At 40.9% G+C, this 15,855-nt stretch overlaps 1 protein-coding gene across 1 annotated transcript; it reads right to left on the reverse strand.

Moving 5' to 3' along the window:
- Positions 1–1,391: 1,391 nt before the first annotated feature.
- CALM2 (calmodulin 2) lies at positions 1,392–14,378 on the reverse strand. Its single transcript, XM_075595820.1, has 6 exons — positions 14,224–14,378; positions 5,805–5,835; positions 4,305–4,448; positions 4,092–4,198; positions 2,431–2,566; positions 1,392–2,092 (listed from the first exon to the last, which is right to left on the reverse strand). The coding sequence occupies exons 1-6, from the start codon at positions 14,224–14,226 to the stop codon at positions 2,064–2,066; spliced, it is 450 nt and encodes a 149-aa protein (XP_075451935.1). The 5' UTR covers positions 14,227–14,378; the 3' UTR covers positions 1,392–2,063.
- Between the last annotated feature and the right edge of the window lie 1,477 nt (positions 14,379–15,855).

A 15,855-nucleotide genomic window follows, 5' to 3' on the forward strand; every position in this document is an offset into this window, starting at 1 on the left:
AGCCATAGGTGCCAGCTTTCACAAACCTGGCAAAGTGTAATTGGTCAGCGATGAAATTCCCACGTGGGGGGTTGTGGACAAGCTGCGAGACTGCCTGTCCCAAAGTGTGTAAAACAGCTAGTCACCATCCCAGAGGTGTGATTCAATGTGTTCCAAGAATTCCAAGCTCTATGTGTAAGTCATCTAAAATTCTCAGAGGCTAAGTGTCCAGTTACAAGTCTCCAGCAGGAAGAGGCTACTTGAAGGAAAAGCTGCCTGGATTGTTTTGCAACAATTACTAGGGTAAGCTTGGTCAAAAGCCCCTACAACTAGGAAAGTCAGTTTGTATTACTCTAGATTTCCAAAGGAAGAGTATTTAGTGTAAATTGTTTTACATTGTATGTCTTTTCCTGAAATAAGACAATTTATTTTACCTTCTTGTTTTGCTCAATCATACGATCCCACTATAAGTGTTGATAAACCCGTGACACTTGGCCCTCTCATGAAACAGTTCAATTGGCTTGTGTTCTAGGAAGCTAGCTGTACTTGGCACAATCAAGTATTCAGAAAAAGGAATACAATTAACTAAACGATGGCAGACGGACCATAGGTAAACAGAGGATTTACCAAGTTGGACTCCCTAGAACAGCTACATTTATACAGATTGTCAAGGTGTATATTTTCAGTGTGAAACATTTCACAAAATCCTTACAGCCTCAGACTGTACATGGGCCCAACTGGCAGATTAGTGTTGTTGCTGCACTGAAGTAGCTTGCAATTATTGCAGTAAACTAGTAGCCAACAGCTGCACTAAATTCTGCTGGATAGTCAAAAGCACTAATGAACCGTGTAATGCATCAAAAACTAACCAACCTAGTATCACATTTATGATGTCAATTGTAAAGCTCAACTATTGCTTCTCAGAGGAAAAACCCTGACCATTTCCCCCAATTAAATTCTGCTCTGCAGGAATGCCTCAGCAATTTTCAATAGGGTTCCACAGCCAAGGGGGAGAGCTGGAACAACTCCCAGCTGTCCCAGGCTCGGCAGCATCCCTTATAGTGACCCTGCAGCACCCTAGGTTATTGCCATTATTTCTCTGCCTGCTCATGTCAACTTCCAGCTGACAGGGAGGGGAAGGATTAGGTAAGATCATGTGGGGGGATAGAGACAGGCTGACAAGATGGGGAGTGGGTTGGGGTTCCCCAGAATCAGCTGCATTCTGGGGTTCCCTAAACAAAAGGTTGAATACCACTGGACTAGTATGAGAAGCACAGAGCACAACAAAATCTTTGCTGTACACCGCTACAAAAAAAAAAAAAAAAAAAATTTGACATCTCTGAAGTGGCAACAGTGGTTTGTGTCCTTTAATCTTTAAAATAAAAGCACCTAAATAACACAGTAAAGGAAGCCATAATAAATTGTTTTTTTATTGGAAAACAAATATACAACTTGGAATGGATTTGAGGCGAATTGTGCCGTAAGCAGGTTCTTCTGGAAAGTGGCTAAACAAAAGTAAACCTTTTTACTGGTGGAAGGGCTTGCAACTCACTGCAGGGTAAAGCACTGCAGGCCCCACCACAGTGAAAGTAGTTAAAAAGCATAGTAATGTTCCGTACACAGGACTGCAGTAAAGAAAAGAAAATTAAGTGTACGAGACAAGTACCTGGATACACCCATTTTGCATTAGTGCAACAAGTTTAATATTGTTAACTATCCATTCTTTAGTTGTTTATTCCACGTTCCAACAAGCAGTGTAGTTACTTGAAGAAATCCAACTTTAAGAAACAGGTATAACCCAGATGTTCCCTCGTTTGACCAAAATTCATCTAGCTCTTAGATGTGCATAAAGGGCTTAGATAAAATCCAGAGTAAGCCACATGCAACATTTGTTACTTGATCAACTTTAAGGAAAACAAAATATAAAAAAAAAAAGACAGTAAGATGGGGAACATGAATGGAATTCTAAATTACTATACATGCAATTTTGACAGTAAGGGGAAACATTTTACAGATAAGTTACAAACAAAGAAAGGCAAATAAACATTTTTTGTACAAGAAATTTAACACATTCTGTACAATCTTCACTTTGCTGTCATCATTTGTACAAACTCTAGAAGAGAAAGAAATGGCAAAATGAAACATAGGGACTGAAAGCGGTTTAACATTTTTATAACTAAATCAGTTATGAGTGGCGTTTTAAAACCCAAATTGCAGTATACAACTGTATTGCAAAATATACAGTTATAAGCCTTCCTGGTAGAAGGGGCAACTGCAAAATCAAAATGCTCTTTTGTCCTAATCTACCTTGCTGAATGTTATAGATCAGCTTCAATTGCTTTTTTCAGTTCAATTCATAAACTTTTTTATTCAGGATTATCCAGAGAATTCAGGGTTATCCAATCAATACACTGCTATTTTATCAACCTGTATGGATAAACAAAGACGTACCTTCATAATTTACTTGACCATCCCCATCAATATCTGCTTCCCTGATCATTTCATCGACTTCTTCATCTGTTAACTTCTCACCAAGATTTGTCATCACGTGACGGAGTTCTGCAGCACTTATATAACCATTGCCATCCTAAGAAGAAAAAAAAAAAAAAAAGTTAGGCCACTTAGATAATAGTGGGTACCCACAAACCAAGCCTGCCATCTATTTCACAAGGACCAACGTTTAGTCAATCCAGTCTAAAAAAAACTCATGTAGTGTTGGCATCTGCTGTCTACAGTAGGTGTATGAGATTACCACACAGACCTACATAGTAATCTTATTGCCACGCGAATGCATGTTAAGGGGAGGGGGAAAAAAAAAAAAAACTACCAGTTGAGTGCTTTCTGCAGGTGTGGCATATTGAAATAGTCACTTCTACTTTCATGCCAAGAGTTCAAAATGTCACACCACTTAACTAGATTTTCTTTAGACAGCGAAGATTATGGAATGTCAGCCAATAAAGCAAACTATAGCTTTAAAAATCTTGCAAACAGAAAACGGTATCATTACCAAGCAATGTGTATTCAGGCTTGCTTTGCCTTCAAAGCATTGGTAGCTAAAAATGAAGTGTTAACAGCAGTCAAACTACAACTCAGCTTCCAAACACTTCCTTTTATCGGTCACAAGGAAAGCAGCACAATTAAACATCCAAGGAATCTTAAAATGTATTTCTTAATTTCTTCTCCCCCCCACCCAATTTTTTTCCAACACATTTCACAACAGCATGTTCTAGTCAAACTAATCATTTCCTGACAAAGCCACATTCTGCTGCAAAATGCACAAGTTTTGATTAGAGGAATATATGTTAGATTGTAAGCTCTTCGGGGCAGGGATTTCCTTTCCCATTGTCTGATTTTTGCCGCACTTATTGTAATTTTTAAAATTTCCTGTACTGTATTCTTTGTGAAGCGCCGAGTACACTTTTGGCACTATATAAATAAAGACATACAATACATGTTACGATTGTTTGAATGGGCAATTATTTTCTGCTGCCCTATCCAAATAGAAGTTGGTGCATCTTTAACGCGACATTACCTCACTACATTTAACAGCAGTGATAATTTGCATTCTAAAAAAAACAAAAAACAAACAAACACATAATAGACTCAGGTCTTCAGATTTAGGCACCATGAAATTTGGTATAAGCATGAAGAGTACATGTAATTGGAGAAGGTTGGAGAAGACAGTCATGAACATTGCACATTCAATTGTGTAGTGTCATGCACACATTCCCAAGTTTGTTCAGGGTGCAAGATGCGTGTTACCATATAGTTCAAGGTCTGTGTCCTCTAGACAAATAAAAGTTTGGCAGTTGGCACTTCAAATGGAGTCCATTTAAGAACATGAGATGTGACTGCAAAAACTATTCACAATGTATTGCACTTTTATTAATTCTACCCATGGAGTAAAAATGGGAAGTTTAGCGGTCAAGCCACAAACTATGTATTGGGGCCTAGAAAGATGTAAACAGTGACAACTCAAAACTTTAAATTCCAAATTACACAAATGTAAAGCCTGCGAGTATTGGTAGAAACCAAGTCAGTCAACACACCAATTTGCTTATTGCGGTCTATGTACAGGTGAAAAACTTTGCAAGCTAAAATTACATTCATACCTTGTCAAAAACACGGAATGCTTCTCTGATTTCTTCTTCACTATCTGTATCTTTCATTTTTCTAGCCATCATAGTCAAAAATTCTGGGAAGTCAATTGTTCCATTGCCTGGACAGAATGAAAACAAAAATGTTACCTGCAAACTAAATATAGCCCTCATACAAATATTGAATTGGGGAAGTTGGAAAATAATGTGTATATATAGAAACATTACCATCAGCATCTACTTCATTGATCATATCCTGCAATTCTGCTTCTGTGGGGTTTTGTCCAAGCGACCTCATAACTGTCCCAAGCTCCTTTGTTGTGATCGTACCATCACCATCCTTGTCAAATAATGAGAAGGCTTCTTTGAACTCTGTACAAAGAGAAAAGTGCTTAGCCTGAGTACAGTACAAGAGCATTCCCACAAAGCTTGCTTATGCAGAACATCATTCTACATACACCGCTAGTGAAATTAAGCTGAATAACTGCTAGTGTGACCAGAGATTTAAATTAGGTCATTTCAAATAGTCATTGATGCCATATGAAGTTGTAAGGAGAAAACGCTCAATAGTAGCTAGTTCTACAATACCCTAGATACAGCTGGGGTGTTAAAAAAAAAAAAAAAAAAAAAAACACGTGTCCAACAACCTAAAAATGATATGGTGAGAAGTGCAATACCAGTCAGTTAACTAGTGAAGTCAGTCATGTATACACTAATCTCCATATTGTAAACAATTACAACATTGCAAAATGTCCAACTGCAAGTAGTTTTGCAAATTCCATGATTATATAATGCAAATAAAACACAACTAAATGGTTTAAAATAAAGGTTTTAATCAAAATCACTCGTTAGAAGTCAGGTGATAAACCTACAGAAAATTGACCACTGAAAATAAATGTACAAGGTCAAAAGTCTCTGCTGTAATTATTTATCATCCATGACAAGATTACATTAAGTCATATTACCATGAGAAATTGATGCAAGTTAAATGTAATAAATTACTAGCGGTATATTATAGTGAATAGGTCATTACAATCTACAGAAGCTGTAATTGCTTAGGTGGTTTGGAGACCAAGTGCTTCTAAATGATCACAGGTCACTTGCCATTGGTGGAGAAGTTACACCACAAACAAAAACAAAAAGCAAACGTTCCCTGCTGCATCCCCCATTACCTTGTCTTCAGCATCAAATGACACTGTGGGGTCACGTGCTATCATGTTGCCATGGCAACATGTCACCGAAGACAAGGTAAGGGAAGTTGCAGAGGCCTCACGCGAACACCTGGCATCTAATTTAAATGCCTTGGTGAAGAGCACAGGGCCTCCACAATTGCACATGAAAATCTTATCCCCAGTTTACGCATCCCTGGCATATACCACTTGCCTTTTCATATATTGGACTATAAAACAAACTATTAACAAAATGGAGTCATGGGATTTCTTTTTCCCATGCTATGCAACACAAAATTACAACGCACCACCATTCAAATGGTTCTTTAGATCTCCATCAGATGAAGGAAAGAAAGTGCGTCAGTGACTGCAAAGTAGTTATGACCATTTTATAAATACATACACGTTAACTAGTGTGGCCCATTTAGCGCTGAAAAATTGTTTATTCACAAATATACAGCATATGTATTCTATATGCATTAGAATTACAGTCTATTGTCCAATGAATACAAGTACTCAAATATTCAGCTGTTGGGAGAATTAGAGTATTAAATATTACCTGCAATCTGCTCCTCTGTAAGTTGGTCAGCCTAGATGGGAAAAAATAAATAAAAATAAGTTAGCATTGCTTTGTTATTTTTAAAAGGAAATGCATTTCTTGCAGGCTATACACTAGTAGAAAAGCAATGCAGGGTGATTGCAGACTACCACATGGAACATCATTCATCTAACAATAAATAAAAAAAGGTTAGTGTAGCATTACTATGTCAACCAGGTCATATATTAGTCACCACATGCAGTTGTGTTTAATCTATAGTGTTAAGTTAAAAAAAAAAAAAATTACAATCTGAAGTGTGAACACGTAATTTCTTTATACAACACCCAAGGAATTTTAAAACCTGTTTTAAAGTTTGTATTTACAGACCATCACCTGAGACCCGGAAAATATTGTATTTCCTGCGGCTGCTCCCTTGTGTCTGATGTTATTGAATTCAGCAAGTGTTTGCACTGCGTTTCCCCCTCCCCATATTTGTATTTGTTCTGGAAATAATTCTTGTATTTTAAGAGGGGGTGGAGGAAAAATATATATATATACAAAATAAAAACCAGTCACTGAAAACACCACTGTAGGGGCTTGTAAAATTCTACTTGTAATTCATTTTCAAAGTTATAGCAGCCAAATCTTTGCAATTCACATGGTTAAAGATTGTTTCCCTAAAACAATTCAATTTTTGAAAGAAAGGTTTGTAGTAAACTAGGAGAATGCACAAAAAAACCCTCAGATAGCCGACTCATACCAAATCCAGTGAAGTTCCCCTCTGAAAAATGTGTAATTGCAGTAGAGCCAAGTGTGCCAATTTTGCTTCTAAGAAAATTAATTATCTTGCAAGGACACATTATGCCTCCTGGAGGGGAGGAGAAAAAAAAAAATAAAGTTGCATATTCCAATTCCTCTTCAAACATGTGGTTCTTCTAAACATCAATGATGGTGGCATTTGTGTGCAGTCACAGATCTATGGGAAGGCAGGGCATTTTATGCAAGGCAATTGTTTATTCTGATATTTAGGCCTTATTATGTAGCCCTTTGGGAGATAAAGGGGCTGGCTGTGCCCTCTGGCACATCACAATCTCATGGCCTGCATCTGAGCAACCACAGCAACAGAAGTCAAGTCATCATCTTCCATTTACCTGCTTGTCAGGTTGCCTTTTGCACTCCAGAGTGCAGAAACCAGACCTCGCCAGGAAAATGAGCAGTGAAAGGGCATAATGCAGCCACTGGAGTGCCAGGCTGCCATGATTCATGGGCTGCCTTGCCATGTTCAGTCTAAAATACCTGGTACATTCTGGGAATAGCAAAGTGGCAACTGTTCTACCATTGTATGACTTAAAGGCAATATTTTAAATTGATTAGGCCTACTATTATAGTGAAGGACTACAAAGTCAAAATGTTAAGTCTAATGTAAACATTTTTATAATGCTTTACCATTGTCTGCCCCAGTTCCAGACTTATTGCAACAGAATATCTATAAAAAGACCTAGTTTCTGCATTCTGCCTAACGGATAACTGTTCTAATATTACACAAGTGTTGCAGAGCTGTGTGTTTTAACTTCCAACTTTTCCACCAGTACTGCCCATGCGTGGTGTGATAAGTACAAGCAACAAATTACTTGCAAATTGCAGAAGAATGTTTTCTAGTTCAAGCTGATACAGAATTACTACATTCTACAAAGCTTATAGACATCTGAAGGGGGCAATAGATGAAACATTAACTGGTATTGAGGGCAGATTGAAAGTTGGCAAAACATTGGTCTGGGGTTAGGGAGACAGATTGCTACTATAAATGCGGAAAAGCAATCTGGTGATCCTGTGAGTTGAGCAGTTCTTTTCAGTTGTGGGTATCCTTAGTTTCAGAGACACAGGTGAAGTTCAGTGTTGACTACTGGCTTCTTTCTCCTGGGGATTTAAGTTCATCATATAGGAAGCGCTGCCTATTAGAATGCTGGAAACCAACATCTTTGAAAATCCAGGAAGTAAACCGGCATCAAGGAGTGTCGCAGAGTTAAAAAAAAAGTCAGCCCCTGAAGCTGGTGAAACTTGTTTGAATCCCAGCATCAGTGCGCCTCACCAAAAGTTAGATTGTATGGTATACAGAGACTTAGTTGGCGCTTGCAAAATGTCATTTTATTTACTGTATACTGCATCTGACTCACGCACTAATTTCAACCCATAACATTAAGTGTCTTAGGCCTCGTTCAGGGTGCCAGAGACAGGAGTTGGAGGGAGGGCGTTCGGGAGGGAGGCAGTTTGCTGGGCGATGTGTGTTCATACCCAGCAGACTGTTTCAGGAGTTGAGGGGGCGGGGCTGCAGACGGCAGGTTAGGGATCGAGGCAGCAGTAATGAAATCATTCTTAAGAATGATTTCATTGGCTGCTTAGGTCCCAGTGACGCTGCTGCAGCTTAAAACGATTTTTTCGTTTAGTGAAACTGTAGCCAGTGTCAACTCCTGGCTTCGGAGACAGGGCAGCTGCTACCCTGACAACCAGTATTCAATTTGAATACTTTGTGTCCCACGGCAGCACGCCCTCAATCCGAAGCCTGCACCCTGAACGAGGCCTAAAGCCTCGTTCAGGGTGCCAGCTGCAGGACTCGGAGGGAGGGTGGGAGGCAGTGCTGCAGTGTGCTGTGTTTATCCCCCAGTAGACTTTTCAGCGTTGGGGAGGGGGCGGGGTTACACACAGCAGGGTAAGTATCCAAGTTGCAGTCATGAAATCATTCTGAAGAATGATTTCATTGGCTGCCTAGGTCCCTGTGACGCTGCTGCAGCTCCAAAAAACGAAATTTTCGTTTATTGAAACTGTAGTCAGCTTCAACTCCTGGCTTCGGAGACAGGGCGGTTGCTACCCTGACAACCAGTATTCAAATTGAATACTTTGTTTCTCAAGGCAGCACGCCCTCCCTCCGAAGCCAGCACCCTGAACGAGGCCTTAGAGCTGCCAACAGGCCACAGCCTTCAAGTTTGGCAACAAAGTCAAACTTCCAGTAGACAAATACAAAGTAATAAACCAACAGTAGATTGATTACCAACACTAGGCATGTTTAGCTCTATTGGAGGCGGCCTGACATGCAGCCTTCCTAAAGTAGTAATGCACAAAGGGACTTGGTCATAAACATTTATATATTTCACAAGTGTATGCAGCCTCTACAATACCACCCAATGTAAAATACCTGATCTGCAACATCTGAGGACAATGCATGCAAATTGTTTCTGAAGCTTTAAGCACAGCTTTAGTTATGGTCACACTTAATGGCTTGCCAATGCTCCACTTGTCCTATGGTTTTGGAATAAGTGCATTTTCTTAACTAGAGTTTAAATGGCCTAAAAACCATGTTCCAACTCTGATGGATTAACAATCTCCAATCTGGATAGATTACAGCAAGCACACTACTTCAGATCTGACAGACTAAACAAAATCAAGATTTAAGACCATATTTATTAGGCAGTCACCTTATAGCACCAAAGACCTTGTAGCGCAGGGGGTGGCCAACCTTTCCTTACAAGGCGTGCCAATAAATGTGTTTATTTTTTACTGCCCCAATACCAGTTTAAATAGTTAAACAAATTACTAAACAGCAAAAGGGATAAGAACATTTACAAAAACATGTAAAGAACTGGAAATCCTAATTTAAGAAAAATATGAATGTAAGGTCAGGTTCAGAAATAAGTTCAACACTAGGAATGATGTGCTTTATAACAGAAGCAGACTGCGCCCACATGGGTGCATAAATACAGATCTGTACTTATTTTTAAACAAAGTTAATTCCTGAAAACATCTGCTTACAAAACAAATATGGGGAATAACCAATTCAAGCTCCCTAATGAGTATGTTGAGATGCCAAATAAAAATACCACTTGTGAGCACATTTATGTCTCACAGGTCTGCAACCCTGCTTTTTCACCATTATCTCCTAGCATACAATGTTGCCACTGCAGCTAGGGATTCTGGGAAACAATGCAAATGAGCAATCACAGAGGAACTCAATCATAAACAATTTTTTTAAATACAGGAACAAGGACCATTTAAAAATTCTCTGAATAGTTAGAAAAAAAAAGTCAGAACCACTTTGCTACAACAGAATGACTCCTACAGTAATAGAAATATTTAAAAAGATCCCAGCGAATACACAACTGTACACAAGAGGCAGTTTGCATTCAAATTTACATTTCACTTAAGGTGTATTTTATGGCCTTATGTATATAGTCTTAAATTGTGACTTGGAGACAACTTGCATTACACAAAATGTAGCTGCAAACAAGACCAAAATATATACTTTTGATCAGATCTCAAGAATACAATAAAGATCAGGGACTTGCAGGTAAAGGCAAACAGGGAGGGACATCTCCTTTACTCCCACTTTAGGAGATTGCCAGCAAGAAAGGAAAGTGTTCTTTATAGTAAGGGCAGTTAAGGCTTGGAATTCATTACCCATGGAGACTGACGGCAGGTACAGTACAAAAGATATGTTAAAAAAACTTGGACATCTTTAGAAAGGTATACATGGATATACCAAATAAGTAACAAGGAAGGATGTTTATACAGGGGAGAAATCCAATAGCCATTATTGGAGCCAGGAATGAATTTTTTTTCCCCCTTATGACATAATTGGCTAATGTTTCACTTGTGTTTGCTTCCGCTGGATCAATACTGTAAATACAAATAGATTGTTATCTAAATTTAACATGGATTGAACATGGACAAGTCTTTAACCTCAGCTACTAGGCAACATCCCCTTTATGAAAATGAATTAAAATGGCAAGAGGCTCAATTGTTAATGGCTAATGCAATTGCACATTAAATTATACAATATTCTTTGTTAAAGGGACCAAGTGAAAAATTATTTTACTCCCAAACTAATCAAATTTAAAAGTTCACTCCAAGAATAACCAATCATTATTTTAAGTTACATAGATAAAGTTCAGAACCGTTTAGCTTTGTGCACTTTGTAGTTATACAGAGTTTCTGTGAAAGGGCCAGTTTGTTGTATAAGTGTTTGTTGGCATGGTCATTTGAGATCTGAATGCAGACAACTTGGTGGGCCAAAGCAGGTGATAAGCAGTAGACATTTGCACTGTAAGCAAACTGCCGGCTTTGGCCCTGCCATGAAAGGGAGTTACCTAGCCTATTTTATTTATTGAAAAATCCTGAATGAGATGTGGTAATTCCTGCAGTTCTCTCCACCATGCAGCACACCGACTTTAGCATTAATGCCGTCTTGTTAAGACCAGCAGTCCACTTTTTTTTTTTATATATATAATATTTTTTTTTAAACAGGCTGTTAACCTGGATGTCCCCTGGAGATGAATTGCCATTTTCAGTTTGGTAATCCAATATGGTACAGATACTTACCAGTGAAATTACCAGGCTTCAATGCCACTCCTGTGAGAAAACAAATGGCTGCCAAATCTCTGGCCAATAGGAAGCTGCAATGCCATTGGTTGTGGCTTTCTATTGGCCAGTTCTATCTATACAAAAAAATAATAATGTTTAAAGCATTAAATAGAATTAATAGCGTTGGATCAGTTGTGATAGTGTGAGTAAACATGTTCATTACGCAATTTGGATTAATCTGATATTTTAGAATAGACTTTCGAGAGTTCTACTCTTCCTCAGTAGAGATTTGCTTGACCTGAGGAAGAGCAGAGTCAATGAAAGTCTGTGCTAAAATATCAATTCTTAATCTAAATAAAAAAGGCATCACCTTTAAAATAGTAATATGGGTAACTTGACAAGTAACCATTTCAAATTGAAAGGTGTACTGAAATTCAGTTCAGCTCCAGGGGATACCCTGGTTTCTCACCCTGTTTTGTAAAACCAAGTTAATTTCTTGACTTCAAAATCAACAGGTTTATTAGGATACATTTCTTAATCTAGTTGTGGGGAAATTGTTATTGCCCAAATCTACCATGAGCCATGCCCATTACTGCTTCCAAGATTTGACCAAATCCACATATTCCGTCACAGGAGAAAAGCAGCACCTCCTTTAAACAAGTCTTCTCACACATACAAAATGCTCTTAATGATAGAGTAATATCATTAAGGAACCTTTGGCACAAAACCAGAGGCGTTTCCTGCGCTACTGCAAGGACACTAAAGTCATGCCAAACGACACACCCCACTTCTGTTCAGGTGGTCCTTATCTCTTTCACAGCAACGTGTAGAACAAAGCATTTTAAAAAATATGGTGGCAATTCATCTTCTGTATCTAAAAAAAAACAAAAAGATTCTGCTTTGACAAATGTAATCAATGGTTTCCCATCAGGGCCAGGGTTCAGCAGTAGCAGTTATTTATTCTACAAGTGGAAAGTTTAAGTGTTACCATACTAACACTGCTATAGTGCATGATCATAAACTAAAATATTTTGTTAGAAAGAGCAACAATACATATCCTTAAATAATGCACACATTTAATGTTGTGCACTAAAATCGGATTACAATGTTTCAACATGGGGAGTTTAAAATGGCTGTCATTTACACAAGAGGCTGTTATAGCAAGCTCAACTACCGGTAAAAATGCAGCAATAAATAAAACAGAACAGGTGATTAAAGCACAGGAAAAGTCGAATAATTTGCAAAAAATACTTTATAAAAATGAAGCGTCAGTGGGAGAATTTAAGATTTCCTTATGCAGTTATGATTGATAAAGGCACTGACTTCGGCATCAAAATCGGTTCTTTTATGTAAAAGCCATTTCGCTCAGACAATCCATTAAAGTAATTGAACAGTACATACAATTAAACAAAATAAAAACGCGAATATTTTTTACATCGCACAATATATTGCACCTTAACCCGCCTCTCCCCACAGCTCTGAGGTTCGCTGCTGGCTGCACTAATGGGTCGAGGAACATGCCCTTCCTACCGGAAACTGCAGCACAATGCGGCTGGACCCACCCTGCCCTAGGGAGGAGACCGACTGACAGTCACTGCAATATAGGGAACAAATAGGCGGCATCCAGCAGCCTCCCTCAGGGCTACTCCCAGCTGGATCTCGGCCGGGGAGAAAAACGGCGGAAAAAAGGGCGTGGATGGCCCTGGCGTTTAACCACCTGGACACTGACGGGAAATAAAGGCCCTAGTGATTGAAAATGGCTTAGATGAGGAAGTTACCAAATACGAAAAACCAAGGAACCCTGCTCCGTTTGAGATTCCTACGTGTTTTATGCAAATAAGACGTTTGACTGCAGCTCATTTACATGTACGAAGGCGACAATGCAATGTCAAAACCCTTCACAACGGATACATAAATATACTACTTCATTTGGTAGGGGAGAAATTCGAGTTAATCTGGCAATTTATTTCTTTAAATCGAATGAATGTCTAGTTGCAGCTACTGGTGGTGCATAGCAAATCCAGAGCAAAAAAAAAATTTTTAAAAAAAAAGTGGTTACACGAGATTAGTCCATCGGCGTGAGTCCAAATCCGCCTCATACCCAAACTCACTCCAGGTCTTAATACGTGGCTCCCATCCAAGCATAGCACACTGACCCAATGCATACATTTCATAACTAGGCTACATCGCCTTAATGCACAGGGATCCTCACATGTCAGTCACTTACAGGGCGTGGGAGGGGATCTGCATCCAGCTGCCGTGTGATATGTAGATATATACACATGCATGATCTGCTGCTTGGGGGCTCGGTGACACCCCCACAACTATATCTTTCTACTGTATTAAATAGTCCTCAACCTCATTCAGTGACGGCAACGAATCGCAGCCACCATGACTGCCGATACCGAGGCAGCAGCTCAAGTAACGCAATTAAGACAAGTTAAACGAGGATACACAATGCAAACAAAATGCGCCGCAGTAGTGGAGACAGTGAGAGGCTGGATTGAACATGCCGTTTGGCACGGTTTGTATGAACGTTTCCTGCGCAGCAGCAGCCTGTAAATGGCATTAAAAAGTGCCAGCGCTGAGGGCGGAGCAGGGAGGGCGCAGCGCAGACATCTCTGCGGCACCAGGTGCGCATTCCTCCTCTTTGCGGGACCTGCCTCAAAACGTACAAATCCTCACTGGCCACTGTAAATAAATCCGCGCCGTCAGTTTATCCCAGACATCGCAGTGCTTAAGCTGTTCTTTTTAAACACCGGTTTATTAAAAAAATAAAGCTAGAATAAGGCGACACGCATCAAGGGGACGTGCGCACGTTGTATGGGAAGAATATATCCAGGATTTAGAGAGAGGGGTGGGGGTGAATGAGGACACACTCCACGGTCAGGAAGCTCCCAGTGACCCCCAGTAAAAACGCAACCAGAAAGCCCAGTGCACTCTGCATTGACATCTTGAAAAGGGAGTTAGCAACCCCCCCAACGATGCCGGAGGAGCCAGTAACGCATTGCATAGCTGGCTCTTCCTGCAGCATCCCCCAGCCAGATGACAGCCCGCAGAGCAGTGAGGGCCGCTAGGCGTTACTCACCATTTCCAAGGGGATGTAATAAGCGCGCCGCTCAACAGAAACAACCTCAACACTCACAAGCTCGACTCGGACTAATTTCTAACCGCCGCCAACCGCTCTTCATAAACACCTCCCCTCCGCCCGGGATCACTCCGCCGCACACTGACACGCCCCCTCCGCCCCCGGCTCCTCCCCCTTTTTTTTAGCCACAGCTATGGCGCTTGCCACGAGCCCCACCCCTCCCTTCCTGCTTGAAGGGCTGGTGGCGTAGCAGCTTAAGTAGAGGCGCAACTCCTAAACAGCAACGGGGGGTTGGTTTAACACGGTGCAGTTGACACCGCGCCTTCCACGGCGCTGTGGGTTTACGGGAGAGGGTGCTACTTTGCCTTGGCGGATGGGCACAAGGGGGTTTGACACGGCGGTGTTCTGTTTGGGGGAGAGCAAGGCGCTGATTGGTCGCTCCGTACCTGCAATGCGTCACTCGAGTTCGTAGCGCCCCATGCGCAGTAAACACTAGATGGAAAAACGTAGCAAACACGAGAAGGGGAGGGGCGGTATCAGGGAGGTTCGCGCGCCACAGCGCGGGGACCCACTCTCCCTGGTGACGGAGTCCAGGGGTGAGCAGGCGCGAGCCGCAGCGCGTGCACAGCTGGACACTGCGGCGGCAGCTACTGAGCAGGCACACCAAGTCTGGGGGACCCGGCGCCGGCGGGTGTTCCAACAACTGAACTACAGTGCATGCTCCATTCTGAGCACTTGTGGAAACATATGAATTAATTAAACTGTGCCGGCTCATCACTGCGTTGCAGCCAGGATAAATGGCAGTGTCTGAGATACTCCAAGTCAAATGAATGACATGGCCTTGTGATGAGTGTGACTTGCTACATAATAAGGTTTCGTCCACGCTAGCGCTGAGCGCGCGGTGCTTGCCGAGTTTAGTTCCTGCAATTTAAATTGTCCCGTCCCCGCGCTCTCCCAAGCTTGGCGCTTGGGGAGACAAAAGAGAATTTGAAGCGCGCTCAACATGTCCCCACGCGCGTGCTTGCAAAGTAGCCAGGACACCCGGTGCTCATGCTTGGAGAGCTGGTGACGTCGCGCGGTCAGTGCCAGCGGGGCCCGCAGCCTAATTGGGAGACTGCTTATTGCTGAATGAGGCTGTCATTGGAATGAATGAAACTCAATCCAAACCAGTGAAACTTTATAAACCAGCAAGTGTCATGCACATGCTAGAGAAGTAGGGTCCGTTTCTAATTATGGCTTTTTCCTGCTCCCACACAAACTATTTCCGTTGATCTGTCTGGAGCAAGAGTGGCAGAAAATGTCCCTGTTTAACTGACATGAAAACACGTGTATTTGAAAATGTGCATCAGATCTGATGCTTTGTAATGTGCTGACTATACGCAACATAACTATTAAAAAAAAACACACAGGTACATAGAAATGTAATGGAAAAGAAAGGCATATTTATTGTTCCTGCATGCCAGCAACAACTTTTTGGTCCCTTCCCTTCTTAAGGGACTGGATAAGTTAACAATGGCACATTGAATTTCTATGTGCCTGTTGCGTTCTCTGAAGACGGGTGCATACTAGTATAAAGTCTCATCCATTGGGTGATGCCCTTATTTAGTACTGGGTTAATGCATTCCATACAAA

Source organism: Ascaphus truei, chromosome 4, assembly GCF_040206685.1.
Source record: "Ascaphus truei isolate aAscTru1 chromosome 4, aAscTru1.hap1, whole genome shotgun sequence".
Lineage (NCBI taxonomy): Eukaryota > Metazoa > Chordata > Amphibia > Anura > Ascaphidae > Ascaphus > Ascaphus truei.

Excerpts from the sequence above, each read along its gene's own strand:
- CALM2 (XM_075595820.1), bottom strand. Across the intron at positions 4,449-5,804 it reads TACAGAGGAGCAGATTGCAG|AGTTCAAAGAAGCCTTCTCA; the intron begins GTAATATTTAAT and ends CTCTTTGTACAG. Across the intron at positions 4,199-4,304 it reads CAATGAAGTAGATGCTGATG|GCAATGGAACAATTGACTTC; the intron begins GTAATGTTTCTA and ends CATTCTGTCCAG.